The 26917-nt window shown below is 65.1% G+C and overlaps 5 protein-coding genes and 1 long non-coding RNA gene across 6 annotated transcripts; 3 read left to right on the top strand and 3 right to left on the bottom strand.

The window, feature by feature from the left end:
* Nucleotides 1-649: 649 nt before the first annotated feature.
* On the top strand, nucleotides 650-7475 carry TSR2 (TSR2 ribosome maturation factor). The gene is made up of 8 exons (XM_068171015.1): nucleotides 650-776; nucleotides 1209-1299; nucleotides 1407-1498; nucleotides 2158-2403; nucleotides 2877-4915; nucleotides 6327-6414; nucleotides 6532-6645; nucleotides 7389-7475. Exons 1-5 carry the CDS (start codon nucleotides 702-704, stop codon nucleotides 2937-2939), a joined length of 567 nt encoding a protein of 188 aa, XP_068027116.1. The 5' UTR covers nucleotides 650-701; the 3' UTR covers nucleotides 2940-4915; nucleotides 6327-6414; nucleotides 6532-6645; nucleotides 7389-7475.
* A 601-nt stretch (nucleotides 7476-8076) lies between these two features.
* Nucleotides 8077-9157, top strand: LOC137461123 (uncharacterized). Its single transcript, XR_010993236.1, has 4 exons — nucleotides 8077-8148; nucleotides 8264-8346; nucleotides 8782-8879; nucleotides 8980-9157. It is a non-coding gene; the product is annotated as an uncharacterized lncRNA (long non-coding RNA).
* A 58-nt stretch (nucleotides 9158-9215) lies between these two features.
* ABT1 (activator of basal transcription 1) lies at nucleotides 9216-12805 on the bottom strand. The gene is made up of 5 exons (XM_068171010.1): nucleotides 12802-12805; nucleotides 12157-12353; nucleotides 11637-11898; nucleotides 10467-10642; nucleotides 9216-9602 (listed from the first exon to the last, which is right to left on the bottom strand). Exons 1-5 carry the CDS (start codon nucleotides 12803-12805, stop codon nucleotides 9318-9320), a joined length of 924 nt encoding a protein of 307 aa, XP_068027111.1. The 3' UTR covers nucleotides 9216-9317.
* FTSJ1 (FtsJ RNA 2'-O-methyltransferase 1) lies at nucleotides 12472-19069 on the top strand. The gene is given in 12 exon segments (XM_068171013.1): nucleotides 12472-12521; nucleotides 13866-14047; nucleotides 14780-14849; nucleotides 15009-15105; nucleotides 15471-15549; nucleotides 16053-16105; nucleotides 16238-16291; nucleotides 16401-16503; nucleotides 17555-17638; nucleotides 18454-18557; nucleotides 18657-18686; nucleotides 18689-19069. Coding segments are annotated over 11 exon segments (1113 nt in total). The 5' UTR covers nucleotides 12472-12521; nucleotides 13866-13926; the 3' UTR covers nucleotides 19007-19069.
* A 525-nt stretch (nucleotides 19070-19594) lies between these two features.
* On the bottom strand, nucleotides 19595-23598 carry PQBP1 (polyglutamine binding protein 1). The gene is given in 8 exon segments (XM_068171014.1): nucleotides 19595-19953; nucleotides 20062-20122; nucleotides 20798-20870; nucleotides 20873-20913; nucleotides 21515-21624; nucleotides 22110-22221; nucleotides 23022-23097; nucleotides 23444-23598. Coding segments are annotated over 7 exon segments (615 nt in total). The 5' UTR covers nucleotides 23089-23097; nucleotides 23444-23598; the 3' UTR covers nucleotides 19595-19802.
* A 389-nt stretch (nucleotides 23599-23987) lies between these two features.
* Nucleotides 23988-25841, bottom strand: LOC137461125 (prickle planar cell polarity protein 3-like; the record flags this gene model as incomplete). Its single annotated transcript, XM_068171016.1, has 2 exons — nucleotides 23988-25203; nucleotides 25609-25841. Coding segments are annotated over 2 exons (762 nt in total), but the record flags the coding sequence as incomplete, so codon positions are not given.
* Between the last annotated feature and the right edge of the window lie 1076 nt (nucleotides 25842-26917).

Below are 26917 nucleotides of genomic sequence, written 5' to 3'. Positions count from 1 at the left end.
CTGTGGTCCCCTCCATGCCCCCCGAGTCCCCCCCGACCAACCACGCTCTGAAGCCCCTCTAGACCCCCCCCCCCATCCCCTCCGTCCCCCATAGCGCCCATCCCCCCTCCCCCACATCCCCTCTAGACCCCCTCCACCCCCTCCCCCGTCCCGGCTCCCCCCCAGCATCCCCCAGCATCCCCCACCCCCCCTCCCCTCCCCCGTCCCCCACAGCCTCTCTAGACGCCGCCAGCCCCCCCGCGAGCGCGGGACCCCCAACACCCCCCCCCCCCCGAGCCCCTCTCGCCCACCCCCCCCAAGAGCCCCCCCCCGTGACCCACCGCTCCCCCTCCCTCTCACCCGCGTCACGTGACGCCCGCGGGGGCTGCCGGGAGCTGGAGTTCCCCTTCCCGACAGCTAGCGCAGGCCACGCCTCCCCCCCAGGAAAGCCACGCCCACACGCCACCCGGGGCCACGCCCTCCCGGAGCCCAGCGCCTCCCTCCCTGCGCGGCCGCGGCCCAGCGAGCGATCGAGGGCTCGGCGCGCGGCTACCTAGGAGCGGCCACCCCGCGCCCCGGCCGCGATCGATCGCTCGGCGCTCGGCTGGCGGCTGCCTGCCCATCGATTGGCTCCGCGCTCGCTCCCGTCCGTCCGTCCGTCCGCCCGTCGGTCGGTGCATCGATGGCTCGGCGCTCGGCGCGCAGGCCTGCGCGGCGTGGCGATGGCGGCCGGCGCCCCGCGGGCGCTCTTCACCCAGGGGGTCCGCGCCGTGCTCGGCGGCTGGGCCGCGCTGCAGGTGCGCTGCGACACACACCCCCACCCCACGGGGAGAGGGGAACGGGGAGGGGGGGGGTCGGGTGAGGACACGCCCATGGGGGGGGCGGAGAGGGGCTGGAGGGGTTGGGAAGTGGCTGGGGGGTGGGGAGAGGGGCGCTGGGGGGGACTGGGGGGGACTGGGAGGCACTAGGGAGGGACTGGGGGGCACTGGGAGGCACTGAGGGGGACTGGGAGGCACTGGGAGGCGCTAGGGAGGGACTGGGGGGCACTGGGGGGCACTGAGGGGGACTGGGAGGCACTGGGAGGCACTAGGGAGGGACTGGGGGGCACTGAGGGGGACTGGGAGGCACTGGGAATGGTTCTAGGGGGCACTGGAGGCTGCTGGGAAGAGACTGGCAGGTACTGGGTGTGGCCTCACCCCCACTCTTTGCCCCTCCCCCCCCCCCCCCAGCTGGCCGTGGCCCAAGGCTTCGGGGGGCCTGGGGGGGCCCAGAAAGCTGATTGGTTGGTTGGAGCCCTCGGAGATTTCTTCACCCAGAATGGTGAGGCCCCGCCCCTTTAATGGCCCCGCCCACCCTCGGTGGGGCATGCTGTGTTGGCCACGCCCCCCTCTCTGACCACACCCCCCCGCACCCCCCACCCCCCCCAGCCGATCTGGAGGAGGAGGAGGTGGAGCAGTTCCTGGCGGAGGTCATGGACAATGAGTTCGACACAGCCGTGGAGGACGGCAGCCTCCAGCAGGTAGGGACCGCAGGCCGGCCCCACCCTGCCCCCTCTGCCTGCCACGGCCTCCCCGTTCCCCCCCAGCAGCCCCCAGCCTTCCCAGTCCCCTCCCAGTGCCTCACAGCTCCTCCCATCCAATCCCAGTGCCTCACAGCTCCTCCCATCCAATCCCAATCCCTCCTAGCCCCTCCCATCCAATCCCAATCCCTCCCAGCCCCTCCCATCCAATCCCAGTCCCTCCCAGCCCCTCCCATCCAATCCCAATCCCACCCAGCCCCTCCCATCCAATCCCAGTCCCACCCAGCCCCTCCCATCCAATCCCACTCCCTCCCAGCCCCTCCCATCCCAGTCCCTCCTAGCCCCTCCCATCCAATCCTAAACCCTCCCAGCCCCTCCCATTCCATCCCAGTCCCTCTAAGCCCCACCTCTCCCATCCCATCCCAGTCCTCCCATCCCAGCTCCTCCCATCCCAGCTCCTCGCATTTCCTCCCAGTCCCCTCCCAGTGCCTTACAGCCCCTCCCAGTCCCTCCTAGCCCCTCCCATTCCTCCCAGTCCCTCCCTTCCCATCCCTAGTCCCTCCCAGTGCCTCTCAGCTCCTCCTCTCCCCTCCCCTCCTCTCCCTCCCTCTCCCCCCCCTCCCCAGCTCCCCCCCCCCACGGTGCCGCCGTGTCCCCAGGTGAGCCGGGAGCTGCTCAGCCTCTTCTCCCGCGCCAGCCGGGGGGATGTGGAAGGGGTGAGCGAGGCCCTGGAGGCCTTGGCCCGGCGAGGCCCCGCCCTGCGCCACACCCTCGCCACCCGCCCGCCCCGCCCCCCGCCCCCTGCGGATGCTGCCCATGGCCCCACCCACCCCAGCCACAGCCCCACGCAGGGTGAGGAGGAGGAGGAGCAGGAGGAAGAGGAAGAAGAGGAGGAGGAGCAGGAGGTGAGGGCTGTGGCCACAGTGATGATGTCATAGGGAGCGGAGCTAGGCTGATGATGTCATTGGCTGTGGGGATTGGTGCCAGCAAAAGGGTGGCCAGGTTGATGATGTCACCATAAGGGGGTGGAGCCAGCAGTGAGGTTATCAAGGTGGGGGGTGGGGGTAGTGATGACATCATCAACAGGGCTGGGGTTCCATTGATGACATCATCAAGGGGGGAGTGGTGATTCAGTTATGTCACTAAAGGGGGGGTGGCCAGGCTGATGATGTCACCTTAAGGGTGTGGAGCCAGCAGGGAGCTCACTGGGGGTGTGGCAGTGACATCACCCAAAGGGGTGGGGCTCTCTTGATGACATCATCAAAGAGAAGCTTCTGTGACTTCATCAAAGTGGGTGTGGCCACGTTGATGACATCACTGGGTGGGGGCAGGGCTCACTGATGACATCATCACCAACCTTCTCCCCTCTCCCTCCCAGGCTATGGAGTGTGAGGCCCCCGCCGAGGGCTGGACCCTGGTCAGGAGGCGGAGACAACGCTGACCACGCCCCTCCCTGCCCCGCCCCTGCTCACCCTGGCCCCGCCCCCTGCCCTGCAGCAGAGGCCATAAAAGGACCTCCCCACATTGGGGGGGTGTAAGGAAAAGGGCTCTGGAGTTTATTGGGGGGGGAGAGGATGCTCCCTGCTCCCACAGGGGCCCCATAGAGCCCCCTGGGGCCTAGAGCACTGCCCCAGGCCCTGGGGAGCTTCCTCCAGACCCTGGGGAGCCCCTTCCAGAGCCCAGACCCCCCCCAGGCCCTGCAGAGTTTATCCAGACCCTACAGAGCCCTCCTGGACCCTACAGAACCCCCCCGGCCCTACAGAGCCCCAGAGGGACCCCCAGTGACCCTATAGGGACCCCCAGTGACCCTATAGAGCCCCAGAGCGACCCCCCAGTGACCCTATAGAGCTCCAGAGGGACTCCCAGTGACCCTATAGAGACCCCCAGTGACCCTATAGAGCTCCAGAGGGACTCCCAGTGACCCTATAGAGACCCCCAGTGACCCTATAGAGCTCCAGAGGGACTCCCAGTGACCCTATAGAGACCCCCAGTGACCCTATAGAGCTCCAGAGGGACCCCCAGTGACCCTATAGAGCTCCAGAGGGACCCCCAATGACCCTACAGAACGCCCCCTCCCCATATATAGCCCCAGAGAGACTCTCAGTGACCTATAGACCCCCCCCCCTCCCTAGAGAGCCCCAGAGGGACCCCCAGTGACCCTATAGAGACCCCCAGTGACCTTCTAGGGACCCCCCAGAACCTATACAGCTCCAGAGGGACCCCCAGTGACCCTACAGAACGCCCCCCTCCCCATATATAGTCTCAGAGAGACTCTCAGTGACCTACAGAACCCCCCCCCTCCCTAGAGAGCCCCAGAGGGACCCCCAGTGACCCTCTAGGGACCCCCAGTGACCTTCTAGGGACCCCCCAGAACCTATACAGCTCCAGAGGGACCCCCAGTGACCCTACAGAAACACCCCTCCCCCTCTATAGCCCCAGAGAGACTCTCAGTGACCCTACAGAGCCCCATAGAGACCCCCAGTGACTCTCTAGGGACCCCCAGACCCTATATAGCCCCAGAGAGACCCTCAATGACCCTATAACCCCCCTCCACCCTGGCCCTATAGAGCCCCAGAGGGATCCCCACTGACCCTATAGGGACCCCTAGACCCTAGAGAGTCCCCCAGTGACCCTATGGAACCCCCCCCGTCGGCACTATAGAGCCCCAGAGGGACCCCCAGTGACCCTATAGGGACCTCCCTGGCCCTATAGTGCACCAACAGGCCCCCCAGTGACCCTATAGAGACCCCCAGACCCTATAGAGCCCCAGAGGGACCCCCAGACCCTATAGAGCTTCAGAGGGACCCCCAGTGACTCTCTAGGGACCCCCCAGACCCTATATAGCCCCAGGAGACCCTCAATGACCCTATAAACCCCCCCACCCTGTCCCTATAGAGCACCAGCAGGCCCCCAGTGACCCTCTAGGGACCCCCAGACCCTATAGAGCCCCAGAGGGACCCCCAGTGACCCTATAGGGACCCCCAGACCCTATAGAGCCCTAGAGAGTTCCCCAGTGACCCTATAGAGACCCCCAGACCCTATAGAGCCCCAGCGGGATCCCCAGTGACCCTACAGAACCCCCCCCTGTCCCTATATAGCCCCAGAGAGACTCTCAGTGACCCTATAGAGACCCCCCGACCCTACAGAGGCCCAGAGGGACCCCCAGTGACCCTGTAGGGACCCCCCCCCCCCGGCCCTACAGAGCCTCTCCCGCGCCCCCCAGCGCCTCCCGGTCGCGGCCGTCCATCCAACATGGCGGCGCCAGAAGCGTCGCCAGGAGCAACGGCCGCGGGGGGCGGGACTTCCCGCCCCGCCTCTCGCCGCCATTGGCGGGGGCAGGCCGCTTCCTGCGCGGCCATTGGCTGGCGGGCAGGGCGGGAAAGCGGCGGCGATGGCGGAGCTGGAGCGAGCGCGGCGGTGAGGCCCCGAGGCGCCGCCGCCTCCTTGGGCCCCGGGGGTCGGGGTGGATCGGGAGGGTCCCACGGCCCCTTCTGAGGGGTCTTTGGGACTCCTTGAGGCGCCCTCATGACTCCAGGGGGGTCTCTGAGGGGGGGCCCCGGGCCTCAGGGAGGTGTCCCTGAGGGGCTGTGTGTTGGGGGGGGTCCCCCTATGGCCTTCTGTGGGGAGGGGTCTCTGAGGGGAGGGGTCTCTGAGGGGAGGGGTCTCTGAGGGGGTTTGCCCCCCCTGTCCTTCTGTGGGGGGGGTCTCTGAGGGGGATTCGTCCCCTGTGTCTTTCTGTGGGGAGGGGTCTCTGAGGGGGGATCTCCCCATGTCCTTCTGTGGGGAAGAGTCTCTGAAGGGGATTCCCCCCCATGTCCTGTGGGGAGGGGTCTCTGAGTAAGGTCCCCCCCTGTCCTTCTGTGGGGAGGGGTCTCTGAGGGGGGTCCCCCTGTGTCTTTCTGTGGGGAGGGGTCTCTGAGGGGAGAATCCCCCCTGTCCTTCTGAGGGGGGGGGGGTCTCTGAGGGGGATCCCCCCATGTCCTGTGGGGAGGGGTCTCTGAGTGGGGTCCCCCCCTGTCCTTCTGTGGGGAGGGGTCTCTGTGGGGGGGATTGCCCCTGTGTCCTGTGGGGAGGGGTCTCTGAGGGGGGATTCCCCCCCGTCCTTCTGAGGGGAGGGGTCTCTGAGGGGGGATCTCCCCATGTCCTTCTGTGGGGAAGAGTCTCTGAAGGGGATTCCCCCCCCATGTCCTGTGGGGAGGGGTCTCTGAGGGAGGGGTCCCCCCCTGTCCTTCTGTGGGGAGGGGTCTCTGAGGGGGGATTCCCCCTGTGTCTTTCTGTGGGGAGGGGTCTCTGAGGGGGGGATTCCCTCATATCCTTCTGAGGGGAGGGGTCTCTGAGGGGGGTTTCCCCATGTCCTTCTGAGGGGAGGGGTCTCTGAGGGGGGATTCTCCCTGTGTCTTTCTGTGGAGAGGGGTCTCTGAGGGGGGTCCCCCCCATGTCTTTCTGTGGGGAGGGGTCTCTGAGGGGGGGATTGCCCCTGTGTCCCTGTGGGGAGGGGGTCTCTGAGGAGGGGTTCCCCCCCTGTCCTTCTGTGGGGGAGGGGTCTCTGAGGGGGGTTTCCCCCCTGTCCTTCTGTGGGGAGGGGTCTCTGAGGGGGGTTTCCCCCCTGTCCTTCTGTGGGGAGGGGGTCTCTGGGGGGGGTGTCTCTGAGTGGGGTCCCCTCTGTGTTTTTCTGTGGGGAGGGGTCTCTGAGGGGGATTCCCCCCATGTCCTTCTGGGGGGGGGTCTCTGAGGGGGGGGCTGTCCCCCATATCCTGTGGGGAGGGGTCTCTGAGGGGGGGTCTCTGAGGGGGGGTCTCTGAGGGGGGTTTCCCCTCTCCCCTCCCAGGCTGAGCACAGCCCTGGAAGCAGCTCTGGAGCTGGAGGAGGAGGAGGGAGGAGACCTCCCGAGCCAGCTGCTGCTGCAGCACCTCCTGGTGAGCCCCCCCACGCCCCCCTACCCCATATATTTCTGTGTGTCCCCCTCCCCCAGCCCATTTTCACCCCCCCTGACCCCCCCCCCCCCATTTTTGCCCCCTCCCCTCCCCCCCCAGGACGGTCGCCGCAAGCAGAAGCTGCTCCTGAGCCAGCTCCGGGTCCTCTTGCAGGGGTCCTGGAGGTGCTGAGGACCCCCCAGCCGCCCCCCAGCCCTGCCCCTAGCACCCTGCGTGAGTGGGGGAACCCCCCCCGGGCCCCCCACAACCTCCCCCGACCCCCCCCAGCACCCATTACACCCCCCCAGAGCCCCCCCAGCACCCACAGGACCCCTCCCCAGCACCCTAAATCCCCCCCAGAACACATTAGAGCCCCCCCAAAGCCCACCATTGACCCCCACCCTACACACATTAGACCCCCCCATGGCCCCCCCTTAACCCCCCAGCACCCATAGGACCCCCCTAAAGCCCCCCTCACCCCTAGGAGCCCTCCCCAGCACCCTAAATCCCCCCCAGAACACATTAGACACCCCCACCCAAAAGCCCACCCTTGACCCCCATCAGCACCCATTAGATCCCCCATGGCCCCCCCTTAAACGCCCAGCACCCACAGAACCCCTCCCCAGCACCCTAAATCCCCCCCTCAGCACCCATTAGAGCACCCAAAGCCCCCCATTGACCACCCAGCACCCGATAGGAACCCTCCCCAGCACCCTAATCCTCCCCCAGCACCCATTACACCTCCCAAAGCCCCCTAGTTGACCCCAGCACCCACAGGACCCCTCCCCAGCACCCTAAATCCTCCCCCAGCACCCATTACACCCCCCAAAGCCCCCCAGTTGACCCCAGCACCCTAACTCCCCCCCTCAGCACCCATTAGACTCCCCACAAAGCCCTCCATTAACCCCCTCCCCCCCCCCAGCACCCATAAATTCCTCCCGTGGGCTGGATGGGTCCCTAATGGGCGCCCCCTGCAGGCCAGGAGGTGTCAGAGGCACGCAGCCACTGGCAAGGGCTGAAGGAGCTCTACTGGGGGCAGGTGGAGAAGCTTGGGGGAGACCCTGAACCCCCACTCTGGGCCCAGCTGGAGAGGGGGCAGCACCTCCTGAAGGGGCCTGCAGAAGGTAACTGGGGAAGAGGGGGCACCCATTGGTGCTGCTGGAGGGTCCTGTGGGTGCTGGAGGGGGATTTGGGATGCTTGAAGGGTGGGGTCCTGTGGGTGCTGGAGAGGGATTTGGGGTCCTAGGGGTGCCTGGGAGGGGATGCAGGGTGCTTGGGGGGAGTCCTATGGGTGCTGTAGAGGGGTTTGGGGTGCTTGGGGGGAGTCCTATGGGTGCTGGAGAGGGATTTGAGGTGCTTGAGGGGGTCCTATGGGTGCTGGGGGGGGGATTTAGGGTGCTTGAGGGGGTCCTATGGGTGCTGGAGAGGGATTTGGGGTGCTTGAGGGGGTCCTATGGGTGCTGGAGAGGGATTTGAGGTGCTTGAGGGGGTCCTATGGGTGCTGGAGAGGGATTTGAGGTGCTTGAGGGGGTGCTATGGGTGCTGGGGGGGGATTTAGGGTGCTTGAGGGGGTCCTATGGGTGCTGGAGAGGGATTTGGGGTGCTTGGAGGGGCCCTTTGGACGCTGGGGGATGGGACTTGGGGTGCTGGGGGTGTCTAATGGGTGCTGCCCCCTGCCACCCCCAGCACCAGGAGCTGTTGGTGAAGCTGTGCCAGGCTAAGGAGAGACAGAACCAGGTGAGGACCCCCCCAGCCCAGCCCAGCCCCCAGCCCCATTAGAGACCCCCCCAGCTCCCCGTACCCCCCCGCTGCAGCTCCCCGTAAGCTCCTCCCCCTCTCCCCCCGCCCCCAGCTCCAGCAGCAGCTGCAGGAGAGGCGCCAGGAGTGGGTGAGCCGCCAGGGGGCGCTGGAGGACCTGCAGAAGGCGAGAGACAGGTGAGGGGGCGGGGCGGGGGCGGTGCTTGGGAGGAAGGGGCGGGGCGAGCACGCTTCCCAGCCTTGCCTGCTTCGCTCCGGGGCCCTTCAGCGCCCTCCCAGTAGCTCCCAGTCCGTCCCAGTGGTCTCCCAGTCCCTCCCAGTCTGTCCCAGTGTCTCCCAGTCCATCCCAGAAGCTTCCCAGTTCACTGCCTTCAACTCCCAGTGCCTCCCAGTCCCTCCCAGTGCTCTCCAGTCCATCCCAGTGCCATTCTAGTCCCTCCCAGTCCCCTTCCACTCTCCTCCCAGTGCTCTTCAGTCCCTCCCAGTTCATTTCAGTGCCTGGAATGGGAGCTGGGGTCCTATGGGTGCTGTTGGGAGGGGAGCCTGTTACTGGGAGGCACTGGGATTTACTGGCAGGGACCTCTGACTGGTTCTTACCTCCTCCCACCCCAGGGCAGGGGCTGGGCACCAACTCCTCCAGCACCTGGCTGGGTCCCAACCAGCAACTGGGGACCTCCCCAGGACCCCCCCGAGGCAGGCTTGAGCTGCTGGTGAGTGATGGGAGGGGACTGGAAGGGACTGGGAGGGGATTGGAAGGGACTGGGAGGGGGCTCCCCTCCCCCCACCTCAATTTCCCCCTTTTCCTCCCAGCAACTGGAGCCACTGGGATCCACTGAGGCCTACTGGGAGCCACTGGGACTTACTGGGGACCCACTGAGAGCCACTGGAACCCAGGGGGACCCACTGGGATCTACTGGGGACCCACTGCGAGCCCCTGGGACCCACTGGGAGCAGACTTCACCCAATAAACCTTTTCAGACCCCCCTCAGCCAATCAGATTCGTGCTGCTCTTAAGCCCCACCCCCATCTCCACAGCCAGTTCCAGATTGGTTCCTGCCCTTGAGGTTTAATAAGCTGAGAGTGGGGGATGTTAGAGGGGGTGGGGCTTATGGGGGTGGGGCTTGGGGGGAGGAGGTGCAGCCCCCACCTCAAGCCCCACCCCCAAAGACCTTCATGAGGAGGGGGTGGGGCGGGGGCGGGGCCTCCCCTCCCCTTCGCTCCGTCTCCGTCCGCCGTTGGCTGAAGCTCCAGGTGGGGGGCGGGGCTTTGTCCCCGGCAGGGGCAGGCCGGGTGCGGCTGGAAGGGGCGTGGTCGGCATAGAACCCGCCCACCCGGCGGGCCTGGGCCACCTCTGCCCGCAGGCGCTGGCTCCGCCCCTGCCGCTCGCTGGCCAATCGCTCGCTGAGGTGGGGCCAGCGGAAGCCAGGCAGGTACTGGGGGAGGGGCAAGGGGGCAGAGCCATGAGGGACTCCCCCAGACCCCTATGGGACCCACCAGTGACCCCCCCAGACCCACCTGTGACCCCTTCCCACTGCTCCCAGTCCCCTCCCACTGCTCCCAGTCCCCTCCCACTGCTCCCAGTCCCCTCCTAAGTCCCTTCCCAGTGCTCCCAGTTCCCCTTCTCTCTCCTTCAAGAGCCTTCAACCCTCTTCTAGTGCTCCCAGTTCCCATCCCATTGCACCCAGACCCTCCCAGTCCCCTCCCCAGTGCTCCCAGTTCCCATCCCATTGCACCCAGACCCTCCCAGTCCCCTCCCCAGTGCTCCCAGTTCCCATCCCATTCCACCCAGACCCTCCCAGTCTCCCTTCCCAGTACTCCCAGTTCCACTCCCTCCTCTTTCAAGAGCCTCAAATCCCCTCCCAGTTCCCCTTCCCCTACTCAACGATCCTTAAGTCCCCTTCCATTGCTCCTAGTCCCCTCCCAGTGCTCCCAGTCCCCATCCCATTGCACACAGACCCTCACAGACCCCTCCCAGTTCTCCCAGTTCCCCTTCCCCCTCCACAAAGGTCTTTAAATCCCCTCCCCAGTGTTCCCAGTCCCCCCCCCCGTGTTCCCAGATCCCCTCCCCAGTGCTCCCAGATGCCCTCCCAGTGTTCTCAGTTTCCTTCCCAGTGCTCCCAGTCCCGCTCCCAGTCCCTCTCCCAGTGCTCCCAGTCCCTCTCCCAGTGCTCTTAGTTCCCCTCCCATTGCACCCAGACTCTCCCAGTCCCCTCCCCACTGCTCCCAGCTCCCCTCCCCGCTCCTTAAAGAGCCTTAAGCCCCTTCCCCGCACTCGCAGTCCCCCTCCCCCTGCTCACCTTGAGGCTCCAGCAGTAGTGCCGGAAGGGGCTGCGGGGCCGGGGGCTGAGGGGGGTTCCGTGCAGTACCTTGGCCGCCCGCTTGGCGGCGCGCTTATCCCGGAACTCCACCCAGGCCTCGCTGAAGGACCCTCCCGGCGGCCCCGGCCGCTGCCGCCGCTTCCTCAGCCGGCCCCCTGCGGCGGGAGGGACCCCGCGGTGAACCCCCAGGGACACCCCCAGACCCGTAAGTGACACCCCCAGACCCATAAGGCATCCACGAGTGAGCCCCCCCAGACCATAAGGGACTCCCCCAGCCCCATAAGGGACCCACAAATGACACTCGCAAATCATGAGACCCACAAGTGACACCCTAAGACCATAAGGGACCCCCCCCGCCCCATAAAGGACCCACAAATGACCTCCCCCAGCCCCATAAGGGACCCTCAAGTGACCCCCCAGACCATAAGTGACCTCCCCCAGCCCCATAAGGGACCCACAAGTGACCCCCCAGACCATAAGTGACCTCCCCCAGCCCCATAAAGGACCCACAAGTGACCCCCCCCAGACCATAAGTGACCTCCCCCAGCCCCATAAAGGACCCACAAGTGACCCCCCCCAGACCATAAGTGACCTCCCCCAGCCCCATAAGGGACCCACAAGTGACCCCCCAGACCATAAGTGACCTCCCCCAGCCCCATAAGGGACCCACAAGTGACCCCCCAGACCATAAGTGACCTCCCCCAGCCCCATAAGGGACCCACAAGTGACCCCCCAGACCATAAGGGACCCCCCCAGCCCCATAAGGGACCCACAAGTGACCCCCCAGACCATAAGTGACCTCCCCCAGCCCCATAAGGGACCCACAAGTGACCCCCCAGACCATAAGTGACCTCCCCCAGCCCCATAAGGGACCCACAAGTGACCGCCCAGTCCCATAAGGGACCCAAAAGAGACCCCCCCGAGACCATAAGGGACCCCCTAGACCCATAAGGGACCCAAAAGTGACCCCCCGAGACCATAAGGGACCCCCTAGACCCATAAGGGACCCACAAGTGACACCCCAAGACCATAAGGGACCTCCCCAGGCCGCATAAGGGACCCACAAGTGACACCCCAAGACCAAACAGGACACACAATGACCACCCCAGCCCCACAAGTGCCCCCCCCGCCCCCCAGCCCCTCACTCACCCTGGGGCTGGAAGAAGACCCTCCCCAGCTCCCCGTGGGGGGCAAGCAGGGCCCGGGCGTGGCGAGGGCCAAAGCCGGGGGGCACAAAGGACAAGTAAAGGACCCCCGGGACCACCCTCTTGGCTGGGGGGTCCCCAGCGCCCTTAGAGGGGTCCTCAGCGCCTTCCTCCTTCTCCTCCTCCTCCTTCTCCTCCTCCTCCTTCTCCTCCTTTTCTTCCTCCTTTTGGGGGGGGGTCCTTCTCGGCTGCTGCCATCCGACCCCCTGGAGCGGGAAAGAGAAGCTGGAGGGGAGGGGGCACAGGGGCACCCCCCCCCCATGGGACCCCCCCCCCAATCCTTCCTGAAGTCCCAAAGTCCTCCATGAACCCCCCAAAATCTTCCCCCGCAACCTCCCGCCATCAAAATCCACCCCGGGGTCCCCCCGAAATCGCTCTCCCCACCAAAGACCTCCCCCCGGGCCCCCAAAACCTCTCGGGGATCCCCTCCCCCGACCCCGGAGCGGCTCCCATGAGCTCCGCACCTTGGCAGCGGCCGCGGCTCCTGTCGTAAAACTGTCGCAAAGCGGCGGCAGGGGCCGGAAAGCGGTCGAGGGGGTGGGAGGGAGGCAGCAGAGCGCGGCGGCGACTCGCAGCCAATCACGGCTGCGGACAGGGGAGCGGGGTGGGATGAAGGAGGGACTCAGCCAATAGGAAGCGTGCAGGCGGGGCTTGAGGCGGGCTCAGGTGCGCAGGGAGGCGGTGCCGGCGGGGGAGACTGGGAGCCAATCATGGCTGCGAAAAGGGGGCGCGGGGCGGGATGAAAGCAAAGCTTGGCCAATCGGAAGTGCGCGGGCGGGGTTGGAGGCGGGCGCATACGCACAGGGAGGCGGCGCCGGCGACTGCGGCGGTAATGGCCGAACCGGGGAGGGCTTAACGGGGCCGGGGAGGGGTCGCTCCGTGATAGGGGTTTGCGGCCTGCTTCCCGCCGCTGATCCTGAGTCTCCCGGTGGGGAACGGGACAAGAAGAGGCAGGAGAAGTGGGGGGGAGAGAGAGAGAGAGAGAGAGAGAGAGAGAGAGAGAGAGAGAGAGAGGGCAGGAAGAGAGGGCGGAAGAGAGCAGGAAGCTGCCCGGGGAGTAGGGAAGGGAAGAAGCTGGGGGGGGGGTTGGGAAGCGGAATGTCCTCTGCGCATGCGCACAGCGCCTCGGCGTGGGGAACGCGCGGCCCCTAGCGGGTGGTAGGGGAAGTGAAGCTGATTGCGACCTGACCAAACTCCCTCTGAGCTTGGTTCATTTATTGTGGGTCCTACCCAAACCCCTCCCGCCTTGGCGTATTTACTGCAGGACCTACTCTAACTTTTCTAGTCTTGGCTTACTTCCTGTAGGACCTACCCAAACCCTTCCTAGGCCTGGATTATTTCTTGTAGGACCTACCCAAACCCTTCCTAGGCTTGGTTTATTTCTTGTAGGACCTACCCAAACCCCTCTAGGCTTGGTTTACTTCCTGTAGGACCTACCCAAACCCCTTCAGACTTAGTTTAGTTATTATAGGACGTACTCAAATCTCTCTAGGCTTAGTTTATTTATTGTAGGACCTACCCAAACCCTTCCTAGGCCTGGATTATTTCTTGTAGGACCTACCCAAACCCTTCCTAGGCTTGGTTTATTTATTGTAGGACCTACCCAAACCCCTCTAGGCTTGGTTTACTTCCTGTAGGACCTACCCAAACCCCTTCAGACTTAGTTTAGTTATTATAGGACCTACTCAAATCTCTCTAGGCTTAGTTTATTTATTGTAGGACCTACGCAAACCCCTCTAGGCTTGGCTTACTTCCTGTAGGACCTACTCAAACCTCTCCAGGCTTAGTTTAGTTATTGTAGGACCTAGTCAAACCTCTCTATGCTTAGCTTAGTTATTGTAGGACCTATCTAAACTCCTTTAGGTCTGCTTTACTTCCTGTAGGACCTACCCAAAGTCTTTCTAGAGCTGGTTTGTTTTTTGTAGGACCTATCCAAACCTCTGTGAGTGTGGTTTACGTCCTGTAAGACCTATCCAAACCCTCTCTTGGCCTGGTTTAGTTATTGTAGGACCTACTCAAACCTCTCTAGACTTAGCTTAGGTATTGTAGGACCTATCCAAACTCCTTTAAGTCTGCTTTACTTCCTGTAGGACCTACCCAAACCCTCTCTAGGCCTGGCTTAGTTATTGTAGGACCTGCCCAAACTTCTCTGGGTCTGCTTTGTTTCCTCTAGGACCTACCCCAAGCCTTTCCAGGCCTGGTTTATTTCGTGTAGGACCTACCCCAACCCTGCCATGGGTCGCTCCTCCAAGGACAAGAGGGACATCTACTACAGGCTGGCTAAGGAGGAAGGGTGGAGGGCCAGGAGTGCCTTCAAGCTCCTCCAGTTGGACCAAACCTTCAACCTCTTCCAAGGCACTGGGAGGGGATTGGGATGGATGGGGAGGGAGTAGGAGGGGATTGGGAAGGAGTGGGAGGAGGGTTGGGAGGGACTGGGATGGAGTGGGAGAGGGATTGAGGGGACTGGGATGGATTGGGAGGACTGGAAGGGCACTGGGAGGGGACTGGGAGGAATTGGGAGGGACTGGGAGGGGACTGGGATGGATTGGGAGGACTGGAAGGGCACTGGGAGGGGACTGGGAGGGATTGGGAGGGACTGGGAGGGGACTGGGATGGATTGGGAGGACTGGAAGGGCACTGGGATGGGATTGGAATGGATTGGGAGGACTGGAAGGGGACTGGGAGGGGACTGGGAGGGATTGGGAGGGACTGGGAGGGGACTGGGATGGATTGGGAGGGACTGGAAGGGCACTGGGATGGGATTGGAATGGATTGGGAGGACTGGAAGGGGACTGGGAGGGGACTGGGATGGATTGGGAGGAACTGGGAGGGGACTGGGATGGATTGGGAGGGCAGTGGGAGGGGATTGGGAGGGACTAGGATGGAGTGGGAGGACTGGGAGGGGATTGGGATGGATGGGGAGGGAGTAGGAGGGGATTGGGAAGGAGTGGGAGAGGACTGGGAAGGGCTGGGATAGAGTGGGAGGGGAATTGGGAGGACTGGGAGGGTATTGGGAGGGAGTGGGAGGACTGGGAGGGGAGTGGGAGGCACTGGGAGGGGGGGTCCCAAACTGGTGTCCCCCACCAGGGGTCCATCGAGCTGTGGACCTCTGCGCTGCCCCCGGGAGCTGGAGCCAGGTCCTGAGCAGGAAGCTGAGGTAGGGGCAGCTGGGAGGGGACTGGGAGGGAGTGGGGGCTCCCAGTTTGGCTACTGGGAGGGACTGGGAGGGGGTCCCCAGTTTGGGGACTGGGAAGACTGGGGAGGTCTTGGGGGGGCTCCTTTTGATCCCCCTCTCCTCTCCTCCCCCCCCCCCAAGGGGGTCCCCAGGGGTCCCTGTGCAGGTGGTGGCTGTGGACCTCCAGGCCATGGCTCCCATCCCGGGGGTGCTGCAGATCCAGGGAGACATCACCAAGGTGAGGACCCCCCCAGACCCCTTCAGACCCCCCCAAACCCCGATTTGCCCCCCCCCAGACCCTCCCAACCTCCCCCAGACTCCTATTTGCCAAACCCAGACCTCTTCTGACCCCCACCAACCCACCCAGACCCCCATTGGTTCCCCCAACCCCCCATTGAACCCCATTCCCTCCCAGACCTCATTTGCCCCCCCGACCACTCCCAGACCTCATTTGCCCTCCCCCAGACCCAATTTGCCCTCCCTTAGCCCTCCCCCAGACCCAATTTCTCCCCCTTTAGCCCCCCCCAGCCCCTCTTTTGCCCCACTCCCACTCCCTTTTCCCCCTCCCTCCCCTCCTGCTCTCATTTTTCTTGCCCCCCCCAGGTCTCCACAGCCCAGGAGATCCAAAAGCACTTCGAGGGCCACCCTGCAGACCTGGTGGTCTGTGATGGAGCTCCTGATGGTGGGGACCCCCCCCCAGACCCCCCTTTGCCCCTGCAGACCCCCTCAGACACTCCCCCCTTCCCCCCCCAGTCCCCAACCCCCCCCCCTCAGACCTTCATTTGCCCCCCATAAGCCCCTCCTGAGCCCCCCCAGACCCCCATTTGCCCCCCAGGGACCCCCATTTGCCCCCCAGACCCCCACTGGGACCCATATTGCCCCCCCAGGGACCCCCATTTGCACCCCAAGGATCCCCATTTGCCCCCCATGTGCCCCCCAGGGACCCCCATGTGCCCCCCAGGGACCCCCATGTGCCCCCCAGGGACCCCCATGTGCCCCCTGGCCTCCCCCCATTTGCCCCCCAGACCCCTCCCCCCCCTCCAAGAACTTCTTGATCTTGAGCAACCTCTTCTGGGGGTGACTCCCCCAACCCCCCTGACCCCCCTAGGCCCCCTCACCTCCCTCCCCCCACCCCCAGCCCCCCCTCCTTGCCCCCCATTTTCAACACCCCCCCCCCCGCCTCAGTCACAGGCCTGCACGACCTGGATGAGTACATCCAAGCCCAGCTGCTCCTGGCTGTGAGTTGAAGGGGAGGAGGAGGGAGGGGAGTCCCCAACAGCCCCCCCTCCAATATTTTGGGGGTCCTTTAAGCCCCCCAAGGGCTCCCCCAGCCCCTCCCTGAGCCCTCTCCTCCCTCCCCTTCCTCCCAGGCTCTCAACATCACCACCCAGGTGCTGAGGCCCGGCGGCAGCTTCGTGGCTAAGGTCAGACAGAGCCTCCCCTCCCAGTTTCAAGGCAGGGGGTGGGGGGAAGGTGTGGGGTCCCTAAAATCCCGGGGGGGCCCCCCCCTGACCCCCTCCCCTCCCCTGGCAGGTGTTCAGGGGCAAGGAGGTGACCCTGCTCTACGCCCAGCTCCGCCTGCTCTTCCCCGAGGTCTCCTGCGCCAAGCCTCGCAGCAGCAGGAACTCCAGCATCGGTCTGAGCCCCCCCCCCCGGGCCCCCCACACCCCCCAGACCCCTCCCCAAATCCCTCCAGCCACCCCCACACCCTCCCTGCCCCCCCAGAGCCGCAGGAGCCAAGACTTCCCCTCCCCCCCCCTCCAATGAGACCCCAAAGCCCTGCCCCAGGGAGCCCTGAAACCTCCCTCAGGGCCTCCAGTTCCCTCTCAGCCCTTTCCAGATCCCTCCCCCCACCCTAGATCCCTCAGGGACCCCCAGAGACCCCTCCCCAAATCCCTCCAGGGACCCCCAGACCTTCCCTCCCTCCCCCCCCCCAAATCCTCAGGACCCCAAAAAGACCTCCAGAGCTGCCCCAAATCCCTCAAGGACCCCCAGACCCCCCCCCCATATCCCCCTAGGGACCCCTCAAGGACCCCTAGATCCTCCCCAGTTCCCTCTAGGGACTCCTCAGAGCTCCCCAGACCCCCCCCAAATCCCCCTAGGGACCCCTCAAGGACCCCCCAGACCCCCCCCCAAATCCCTCTAGGACCCTCAAGGACCCCCAGACCCTCCCCAAAGCCCCTTAGGGACCCCTCAAGGACCCCCCAGACCCCCCCAAATCCCCCTAGGGACTCCTCAGAGCCCCCCAGACCCTCCCCCAAATCCCCCTAGGGACCCCTCAGAGCCCCCCAGACCCCCCCAAATCCCCCTAGGGACCCCTCAAGGACCCCCAGACCCCCCCCCAAATCCCCCTAGGGACCCCTCAAGGACCCCCAGAGCCCCCCCAAATCCCTCTAGGACCCCTCAAGGACCCCCAGACCCTCCCCAAATCCCCCTAGGGACCCCTCAAGGACCCCCAGACCCCCTCCCAAATCCCCCTAGGGACTCCTCAGAACCCCTCAGACCCCCCCAAATCCCTTTAGGGACCCTAGGCCCCCCCTAGAGACCCCAAAAACCTTCCCCAGGGACCCCTGAAACCCCCTTCAAGGCCTCCAAACCCCCCAGACCCCTCCCCAAAATTCCTCTAGGGACCCCCAGACCTCCTCAGCTCCTCAAGGGACCCCCAAATTTGCTCCCCCCCCCCCCAGAGGCTTTTGTTGTCTGCCGTGGCTATGACCCCCCCCAGGGCTTTGTGCCCACCATGGACAACCCCTTCCTGGACCCTGAGGCTGGTAAGGGGGGGAGCCCAGTTGTGGGGGGAGGGGAGGGGTCCCTAGAGGGATCTGGGGGGGGCCTGGGGGGCTCTGAAGGGTCCCTGGAGGGATTTGGGGGGGTATTGGGGGGCCTAGAAGGGGTTCTGGGGGTCTCTGAGGGGTCCCTAGAAGGACTTAGGGGTCCCTGGGGGGGGTCCTGGAGGGGTCTGGGGTTCCCTGAAGGGGGTTGGGGGGGGGGTCCTGGGGGGGCTCTGAGGGGTGCCTAGAGGGATTTGGCAGGAATTGGGGGTCCAGAAGGGGTTTTGGGGGTCCCTGGGGCAGGGTTTTGGGGTCCCTGGTAGGGTCTGGGGGTCTCTTAGGGGTCCCTAGAGGGACTTGGGGGTCCCTGGGGGGGGTCCTGGAGGGGTCTGGGGGGCTTTGAGGGGTCCCTGAAGGGATCTTGAGGGGCTCTGGGGGTCTCTGAGAGGTCCCTGAAGGGAATTAAGGGGGGGGTCTGGCGACTGGAGACCCCAATTTGGGGTACTGGGGGGGCACTGGGAGATACTGGGAGGCACTGGTGGGTACTGGGAGGCACTGGGGGGGCACTGGGAGGTACTGGGAGGCACTGGTGGGTACTGGGAGGCACTGGGGGGGCACTGGGAGGCACTGGGAGGGCACTGGGAGGCACTGGGAGGGCACTGGGAGGCACTGGGGGGGCACTGGGAGGTACTGGGAGGCACTGGGGGGGCACTGGAAGGTACTGGGAGGTACTGGGGGGCACTGGGAGGCACTGGGGGGGGCACTGGGAGGCCAGTTTGGGGTCCTGGCAGTAGCTCCCAGTCTGGCCCTGGCAGGCCTGGCCCTGGCCCAGCTGCGAGGCCCCTCCAGAGTCATTGTTCCCTTCGTGGCCTGTGGGGACCTGAGCTGCTACGACCCAGACAGAACCTACCCCCTGCAGGTGACTGGGGGGCACGGGGGGGCACTGGGGGGGGCACTGGGGAGGCATTGGGAGTTACTGGTCTATACTGGAAGCCTCTCCCCCTGTCCCCTCCCCCAGCTGGACCCCCAGAAGCCTTACAGCTATGTGCCCCCCCCCGGCCCCCCCCCATCGCCCCCCCCTACGCCCAGGCCTGTGCCCAGCGCCGGCACCGCCCCGGGGGGGCAGCCCGCAGGGGGCAGGGGGAGGAAGGGGAAGGAGCCTCGGGTGAGGAAGAGGAAGGAGCCTTGGACAAGGGAGAGGAAGAGGAAGGAGCCTCGGGCAAGGGAGAGGAAGAGGAAGGAGCCTTAGGTGAGGAAGAGGAAGAGAAAAGAGCTTTGGACAAGGAAGAGGAAGGAGCCTTGGTCAAGGGGGAGGAAGAGGAAGGCTGCTGCAGCGAGGCGCTGAGCGGGCTGAGCCTCTCGGGCTGAGGCCCTTGGCCCCTCTGGGCGTGCAAGGACCCTTGGGTGGGCAAACAAGCGGCGTGCAGGGACCCTGCTGAGGCTGCCCGTGCCTGTGTGAGTGTGCAAGGGCCCCTGAGCCCTGCAGGGACCCCCGGGGTGTGCAAGGGTGGCCAAGGCCCCTCCCCAGGCCTGCCCCCACCTCTTTCTAGCCCCCTCACCACCACCCCCTTCCCCCCCCATGCCAAAGCCTCCTGCCCCTCCTTGCACACATGTGCAATGCCCCTCTCCCTCCTCCCCCTCCCCTTCCTTTTCCCCTCCCTCCTCCCCCTCCTCCCTCCCCTCTCCTTCCTCCTCCCCCCTCCCCTCTCCTTCCTCCTCCCCTCTCCTTCCTCCTCCCCTCTCCTTCCTCCCCTTCCTCCTCCCCTCTCCTTCCTCCCCTTCCTCCTCCCCTCTCCTTCCTCCCCTTCCTCCTCCCCTCTCCTTCCTCCCCTTCCTCCTCCCCTCTCCTTCCTCCCCTTCCTCCTCCCCTCTCCTTCCTCCCCTTCCTCCTCCCCTCTCCTTCCTCCCCTTCCTCCTCCCCTCTCCCTCCTCCCCCTCCTCTCCCTCACTCCTTACTCCTTGAGCTCCTCCTTTATTATCCAGCAACTTGAGGGGGGGAGGGGGCAACACTTCAGGGCCTCTCAGGACCCCCTTAACCTACTTGGACCCCCCCCAAGTCAGGCCTTAAAGGGTAGAGGGGACCCCAAAGAAGGGTTTAGAGTTGGGGGGGGGGATGTCACTAAAAATAGCTCGGGGTGGGGTGGGGTGGGGGTCTCTGCCCCCTTCAGTCTTTGCCCCTGGAGGCTTCGGCGTTGGCCCTGAGCACGGCGCCGGGGCTGGGGTAAGGTCGCTGCTGGAAGAGAGGTCCTGCAGCCGTGGTGTCTGCTCCTGTCTTGGCTTCGTTCCTCTTGGGCAGCCCAGTGGACCAGGTGCCCCTTGGGAAGGAAAGGGGAAATGAGACCCCCCCCACTCCCTCCAGCTGAGACCCCCTCCCCAGCTTAAACCCCTTCCCTCCCCTCCCCATTCCCCCTTCCCTTCCCTACCGAGGAGCATCCGAATAGGAGCTGGGGTCCATGGGGTCTAACTCCTCCTCCTTCCTGCTGCCTGGAAGGGGGAGGGAAGGGGAGTAAAAAAGGGGTTGGGGGGGCTAAAAGGAGACCCCCTCCCCAATATTAAGACCCTCCCCCAAAAGTTAGGACCACCCCCTCATCCAAAAGACACCCCCCCCCCCCCCCCAGAGTGTTCGACCCAAGCCCCAAGCTTCAGCAGCTCCCAAGGAGGCTTCGAGGTGACCCTGGGGGGACTGAGGTTGAGCTTAGAGAGATCAGGACCCCCCCCCCAGAACCCTTTGGTCCCTCCCAAACCCTTCCCCCCCCAACCCTTTCCCTCCCCCCCAACCCTTTCCCTTCCCCCCAAATCCTTCCTCCCCCAAACCCTTTCCCTCCCCCCAAACCCTTTCCCTCCCAAATCCTTTCTCTCCCCCTCAAACCCTTCCCCCCCCAAACCCTTTCTCTCCCCCCTCAAACCCTTCCCCCCCCAAAACCCTTCCCCCCCCCAAACCCTTCCTTCCCCCAAACCCTTTGGCCCCCAAACCCTTTCTCTGCCTCTCAAACCCTTCCCCCCCCAAACCCTTCCCCCCCCCCAACCCCTTTCCCTCCCCCTCAAACCCTTCAGACCCTCCCAAAACCTTTAGGATCCCCCCAAATTTTTAGGTCCCCCCCCCAAAGCCTTCCCCTCCCTCTCCCAAAAAGGGGAATTTAGGGGGGGGGGGGTCCCCACTTTTCTTGCTCCTGGGGTAGGGTCCCAGCTCCTCCCTGCGGTGGCTTCGCCGCTCCCCGCCCCCGGGGCAGGGCCCTGGGGGGGCTCCTCCTTCTCTGGGGGGGGCTCCTCAGCTTCTGGGGGGGCACAGAGATATCAGGTGGACCCCCCCCGAGATGTTGGGGGGGACCAGCAACGCCTCCTCAAGTGTCCAGGACCCCTCCCCAAAAGGACTTTTAGAGACCCCCCCCCCTCCTCTCCACACAAAGGAGTTTGAGAGACTTCCCCCCCCCACATCCAGGGGGGTTGAGAAGCTCCCTCAGGGGGCTTGAGGGATTTTGGGGACCCCCCCGGGTTTTGGGGACACCCCCTGGGTTCTAAAGACATCCCCCCCCCAGATTTGGGGAACCCCCCTGTGGGTTCTAGGGAGTCCTCCCCAAGCTTTTAGGGACCCCCCCCGATTTGGGGATCCCCCCCTGGGTTTAGGGCTCCCCCCCCAAGCTCTAGGGACCCCCCTTGATTTGGGGACCCCCCCAAGGTTTTGGGGACCCCCCTTGGATTCTAGGGGATGACCCCCCCCTGGTTCCAGAGCCCCCTCCCCAAGCACCTGTAGCATCTCCACTCAAAAGCCTTTCAGAGACCCCCTCCGGGTTTTGAGGCCCCCCCTTAGGTTCTGGAGACCCTTCCAGGTTTGGGGGGGACCCCCCCTGGGTTTTGGGGGACCCCCCCCGGGCTCACCTTGCCCCCCCTTGAGCCTCTTGGCAGCTTTGGTGACCACCGAGTTGGGGTCGGTTGGGGCCAGCCAGGACACCAGGTCGGTCTCCACGTTCCAGTAGTAGGGGAGGCCACTGGGGGGCGACAGAGAGGGATCCAAAGGGATCGGGAGGGGGCCTGAGGTGGGATCTGATGGGATCTGGAGGGGGTGGGGAAGAGTCTGTATAGGGTCTGGAACGTATAGGATAGGGCTAGAGAGGGCTGAGGAGGGATCCTATGGGATCCAGAGAGGGCTGGGGAGGGTCCCTGCGGGATCCTTGTAGCCTCTTAAAGGTCCCTGCAGGGTCCCCATAGGCTCCCTGTGGCCTCCTTAAGGTCCCCATAGTGTCCCTGTGGCCTCCTTAAGGTCCCCAGAGGCTCCCTGTGGCCTCCTTAAGGTCCCCATAGTGTCCCTGTGGCCTCCTTAAGGTCCCCATAGGCTCCCTATAGCCCCCATAGGGTCCCCACAGTGCCAACAGCCGCAGGGGGCAGACCCTTGAGAGCCTCTGGGCCCCTTCCTAAGCCCCTGTGGATGCCATAGGTGGGGTGGGGTGGGGGGAGGCTGGGGAGGGGGTCTCACCAGGTGGGGTCAATGACCTTGTACCAGGGCGGGGGCAGCCCCTCCAGCCTGGAGGCCTCGTAGTCCACGTGGGCGTCGTCGTAGTCCTCGGCGATGATCTCCTCCTCAGGCTCTGCCCAAAGGGGTGGGGCAGGGGGCGTGGCCAGGGGGTAAGCCCAGCCCACCCCCACCCCACCCCCCAATCACAGGTCCCCCCCATCCCCACCTGCCCCAATCCTAACCCAACCAACCCCAGGCCCCACAGCAAGCAGCGCCCCCCCCTAAGGCCACGCCCCCAGCAGCTGGCCACGCCCCCACATGTGTGGAAAGACATGCCCCTAGAGGCCACACCCAGATAGGCCACGCCCCACATGGCCTAGCAATGCCCAGAGGGACCACGCTCATGGAGGCCACACCCCCGGTGTATCTGAAGCCACGCCCACACCCATCTAAGCCACACCCTCCCCCCAAGGGCCTAAACTGTGCCCCTAGAGGCCACGCCCAGACAGGCCACACCCCATATGCTCCAGATGGCTGCACCCATGGAGACCACACCCATACTGGCCATGCCCCCACTCAGGCCTAAGACACTCCTGCCTAGGCCACACCCACATGGGGTCACCTCCCCTTCCATCCTAAGCCACACCCACCTAGGTCCTGCCCATCCACCACAAGCCACACCTCCTCCCCTTCAACCACACCTACCCTACCCTCACCCCAAGGCCACGCCTGCACCCCGGCCACACCCCAACCCCCACCTCTGCTGCCATTGGCTCAGCCTCCTCCTTTCCCCAAGCCACGCCCATTGCCCCTAACCCCACCCCACCCCCTTCCTAAGCCACACCCACAAACACCAGCACGCCCCGACCCGCCCTCACGAGAGACCCACAAGCTCTTTAACCACGCCCCTCCGGTGCTAGCCCCGCCCCTTACCGGGCTCCACGTGCTTCAGGAGGCCTCTTTTGGCCAGCCGGGACTGGAGGGCTACTGGCAGCGGCATGGCCCCGGCCTGAGGGAGGGGTGAAAGGGCACCGGGAGCACCGGGAACCCCTCCGGCATCCCCGGACCCCCCTCCCCATACCCCCAGAACCCCTGCGGTAACCCCGGAGTTCCGCCCCCGGTACCTCTAGAACACCCCCCCCCCGGGATCCCCGAACCCCCCCTCCCCATACCCCCAGAACCCCGCAGGTAACCCCCGGAGTTCCCCCCCCGGTACCCCTAGAACCCCCCGGGATCCCCGAACCATCCCCCCGTACCCCTAGAACCCCTGCAAGCAAACCCCCAAAGCACACCGGCGGGGATCGAACCGGCAGAGCCAGAGGCCTCCCCCGGGATCCCCCAAACCCCTCCCGTACCGCTCCGGTAACCACGAGAACCACTTCGGTCGCTCCCCGCCCCGCGCAGGCTCTGGAAGCCCTTCCGGTAGCCTCAATTGGCCCCTGGGGGACTGCAGAACCCCTCCGGGGGCCCCGGGCCCCCTTCCTGTAGCCCCAGAAGCCCCGCGGTAAGCCCCGGTCCCCGCCCCCGGCGCCTCGGGAGCCGTGGCTGACCTGCAGCTGCCGCCGCGCCGCGCTCCGCTGCCCTGCACCCCCTTTTCCGGTCACGTGAGCCGCCGCACCCAATCAGCGCGCCAAGAGGACGCCGCAATACGAAACCGCGCCCCCGCCCTCCCCTCCGCGCGGGCCAATCAGCGCAGCCGGGCAGCCGCCATGGCGCCATACGGCGGCTGCCTTCTAGCGGGAGCCGCCATCTTGTACGGCAGCCGCGCTCTCTGCTGCCCGGAGCCATCCTGTACGGCGGCCGCGGTCTGCGGCGCCTGGAGGCAGCACGGCGCCATATTGGAGCAGGGCGGCGCCATCTTGAGGCCGGGCACCTGCAGTAAGGGCAGCTCCAGACCAGTTCAAAGCAGTAGAACCAATGTAATAAAGAGGATAAGGACAACCTGGGATCCCCCCTTCTGTTTTTGGACCCAAGGGGGGGAGGGTCAAAGGTTCGTGGGGAAAGGGCAAAGCTCACAGTGCAGAGGTCAAAGGTCCCTGAGCGATATCCCAGCAGGGGGCAAAGTGCAAAGGTCAGGGAGCAGGAAGTGCCCAGAGGTCAACCGGGCGTCAAAGCCACCTGCCCAGAGGTCACCATGGAGGTCAAAGGTAAAAGGCCACCATAGGGGCAAAGGTTAGAGGTCACCATGGGAGAGTAAGAAGAGGTCAGAAGTCACCCATAGGTGTCAAGTAGCAGAGGTCAAAGGTCACCCATAGTTTGAGTGGAGGACAGAGGTCAAAGGTCACCCAGAGGGTAAATGGAAGTCAAGCCAAGGTCAAAGGTCACCCCAAATGGGCAACTGGAGGTCAATCAAGGGTCACAGATCACCCACAGGTGGAACTCAGAGGTCAAAGGCCAAAGAGGTTATTTGGAGGCCGATCAGGAGTCAAAAGGTCACCCTGAGAGGGTAGCTGGAGGCCAAGCAGAGGTCAAAGGTCACCATTGCGGGTCGAATGTCGTCCCCAGGCCTCAGGCACAGACCAAAGGCCACAATGGAGGTCAGGTGAAGGTCCAAGGCCACCCCAAGAGTCAAGTAGAGGTCAAAGGTCAGGAGAGTCGGCAGCCTCGGTCACGAGGGCGGGGCCTGGGCGGGGCCTGGGCAGGGCTGGGTGTGGCCCCAGGGGGCCGCAGCTGGGGGGGGATGGGAATGGGCTCCCCCAGGAAGAAGCCTTCAGCCTCAGAGGAGGAAGAGGAAGAGGAGGAGGAGGAGGAGGAGACCCAGCGGGCGTGGCCACTGCGCCCCCGTGGCCGGGCACAGCTGGAGGGGGCGGGGCTGGGCAGGGCCACGCCCGGGGGGGAGGGGTTGGGATTGGAGGGGGTGGACGGGGCAGATGGAGAGGGGGAGGAAGGGGGAGGGTCGCAGAAGGTGACACGGCGAGAGGGAGGGAGGGGGTTGGGTGGGGCCGGGCGGGGCAGGGGGCGGGGCTGGCCTCCGCCCAGCTCAGGCATGGAGTGGCGGTGCGGCGCCCCCCCGGCGGAAGCGAGGCTCCAGGCCTGCGGGGAGAGGAAAGGGAGGGCAGGAAGGGGGAGACCAGTGAGCCCCAGTGCCCCCCAGCGGCTACTGAGACCTTCCCAGCTCCTCCCAGTATCCTCCAACCCCCCTCCCCACTCCCTCCCCACCCCCCCAGCAACCCCCAGACCCCCTCCCAGTCCCTATCCCTCTCAGCACCCCCGAAACCCCCTCCCACTCCCTTCCAAACCCCCTCCCACTCCCTTCCAAACCCCCTCCCACTCCCTTCTAGCACCCCCAAACCCTCTCCCTCTTCCTCCCAATGCCCCCCAGTCCCTCCCCCACCCCAAACCCCCTCCCAGCACCCCCCCAGACCCCTCCCACTACCCCCCAAACCCCCTCCCAGTCCCTCCCAACCCTGTCCCATCACCCCCAAACCCCCTCCCAGCCCTTCCCAACCCCCTCCTAGTACCCCCAAAACCCCTCCCAGTCCCTCCCAGTGCCCTTCCCAGCACCCCCAGCCCCTCTCACCAGCCGGGGGTCCCCCCTCCCCAGGAGCGCCTGCCGGGGGCGCTGCGGGGCTGGCGCTGCCGGGCGCAGGGGTGGGAGCAGAAGAGTTGCCCCCCCCGGGGCAGGAAGGGGAGGCCCAGCAGGGGGCGCCGGCAGGAGGCGCAGCAGAAGCAAGCGGGGAGGGCGTGCCAGTGCTGCCCCTCGTAGGCCATCTGCCCCTGCTCCAGCCCTGGGGGGCAATAACATGGGGGGGGCAGGGGGGGAGGGAGAGGAAGAGGTCAGCAGGACACCTCAAGACCCCCTGATACCCCTTAGAGCCCCGTAAACACCCCCCAGCCACCCCTAAGCCCACCTAGGTACCCCCCAAAGATCCCCAATACCCCTCAGAGACCCCTAACTACCCCCAAGGTACCCCCTAAAGACCCCCGAGGTGGAGTGAGGTAAAGACCCCCTAAATGCCCCTTAAGGACCCCGTGGTACCTCCTCAAGACCCCTTCAAGCCCCCCTAGGTACCCCCAGGTGGCCCTAAGAACCCCATGAAGACCCCCTGACACCCCCCAGAGACTCCCTAAATACCCCCCCAGGCACCCCTAAAGAGCCCCTAGGTGCTCCTTAGACCCCCAAGAAGCCCTTTAGACCCCCTCAGACTCCCAAGACCCCCCCCTTTACACCCCCAGTAACCTCCTTTACACCCCCAAAAGATCCCCTTAGACCCCCAAGAAGCCTCTGTAGACCCCCCCAGACCCCAATCAAACCCCTTAGGCACCCAACAACCCCCCCTAGACCCCCAACAACACCCTTTAGACCCCCTTAGACCCCCAACAACCCCCTATAGACCCTCTTAGACCCCCAACAACCCCCCTTAGACCCCCAGCAACACCCTTTAGACCCCCTTAGACCCCCAACAACCCCATATAGACCCTCTTAGACCCCCAACAACCCCCCTTAGACCCCCAACAACACCCTTTAGACCCCCTTAGACCCCCAACAACCCCCCTTTAGACCCCCTTAGACCCCCCAACAACCCCCCTTAGACCCCCCAGCAACACCCTTTAGACCCCCTTAGACCCCCAACAACCCCCTTTAGACCCCCTTAGACCCCCAACAACCCCCCTTAGACCCCCAGCAACACCCTTTAGACCCCCTTAGACCCCCAACAACCCCCCTTAGACCCCCAGCAACCCCCTATAGACCCCCTTAGACCCCAAACAACCCCCTATAGACCCCCTTAGACCCCCAACAACCCCCCTTAGACCCCCCAACAACCCCCCTTAGACCCCCTTAGACCCCCAGCAACACCCTTTAGACCCCCTTAGACCCCCAACAACCC

The sequence above is a fragment of the Melanerpes formicivorus genome, unplaced genomic scaffold, assembly GCF_026170545.1.
Source record: "Melanerpes formicivorus ecotype bairdi unplaced genomic scaffold, bMelFor1.0.p_v2 SCAF_1148, whole genome shotgun sequence".
Taxonomy (NCBI): domain Eukaryota; kingdom Metazoa; phylum Chordata; class Aves; order Piciformes; family Picidae; genus Melanerpes; species Melanerpes formicivorus.
Note: the sequence above shows the minus strand (reverse complement) of the source record. Positions and strands in the feature narration are given on the sequence as shown.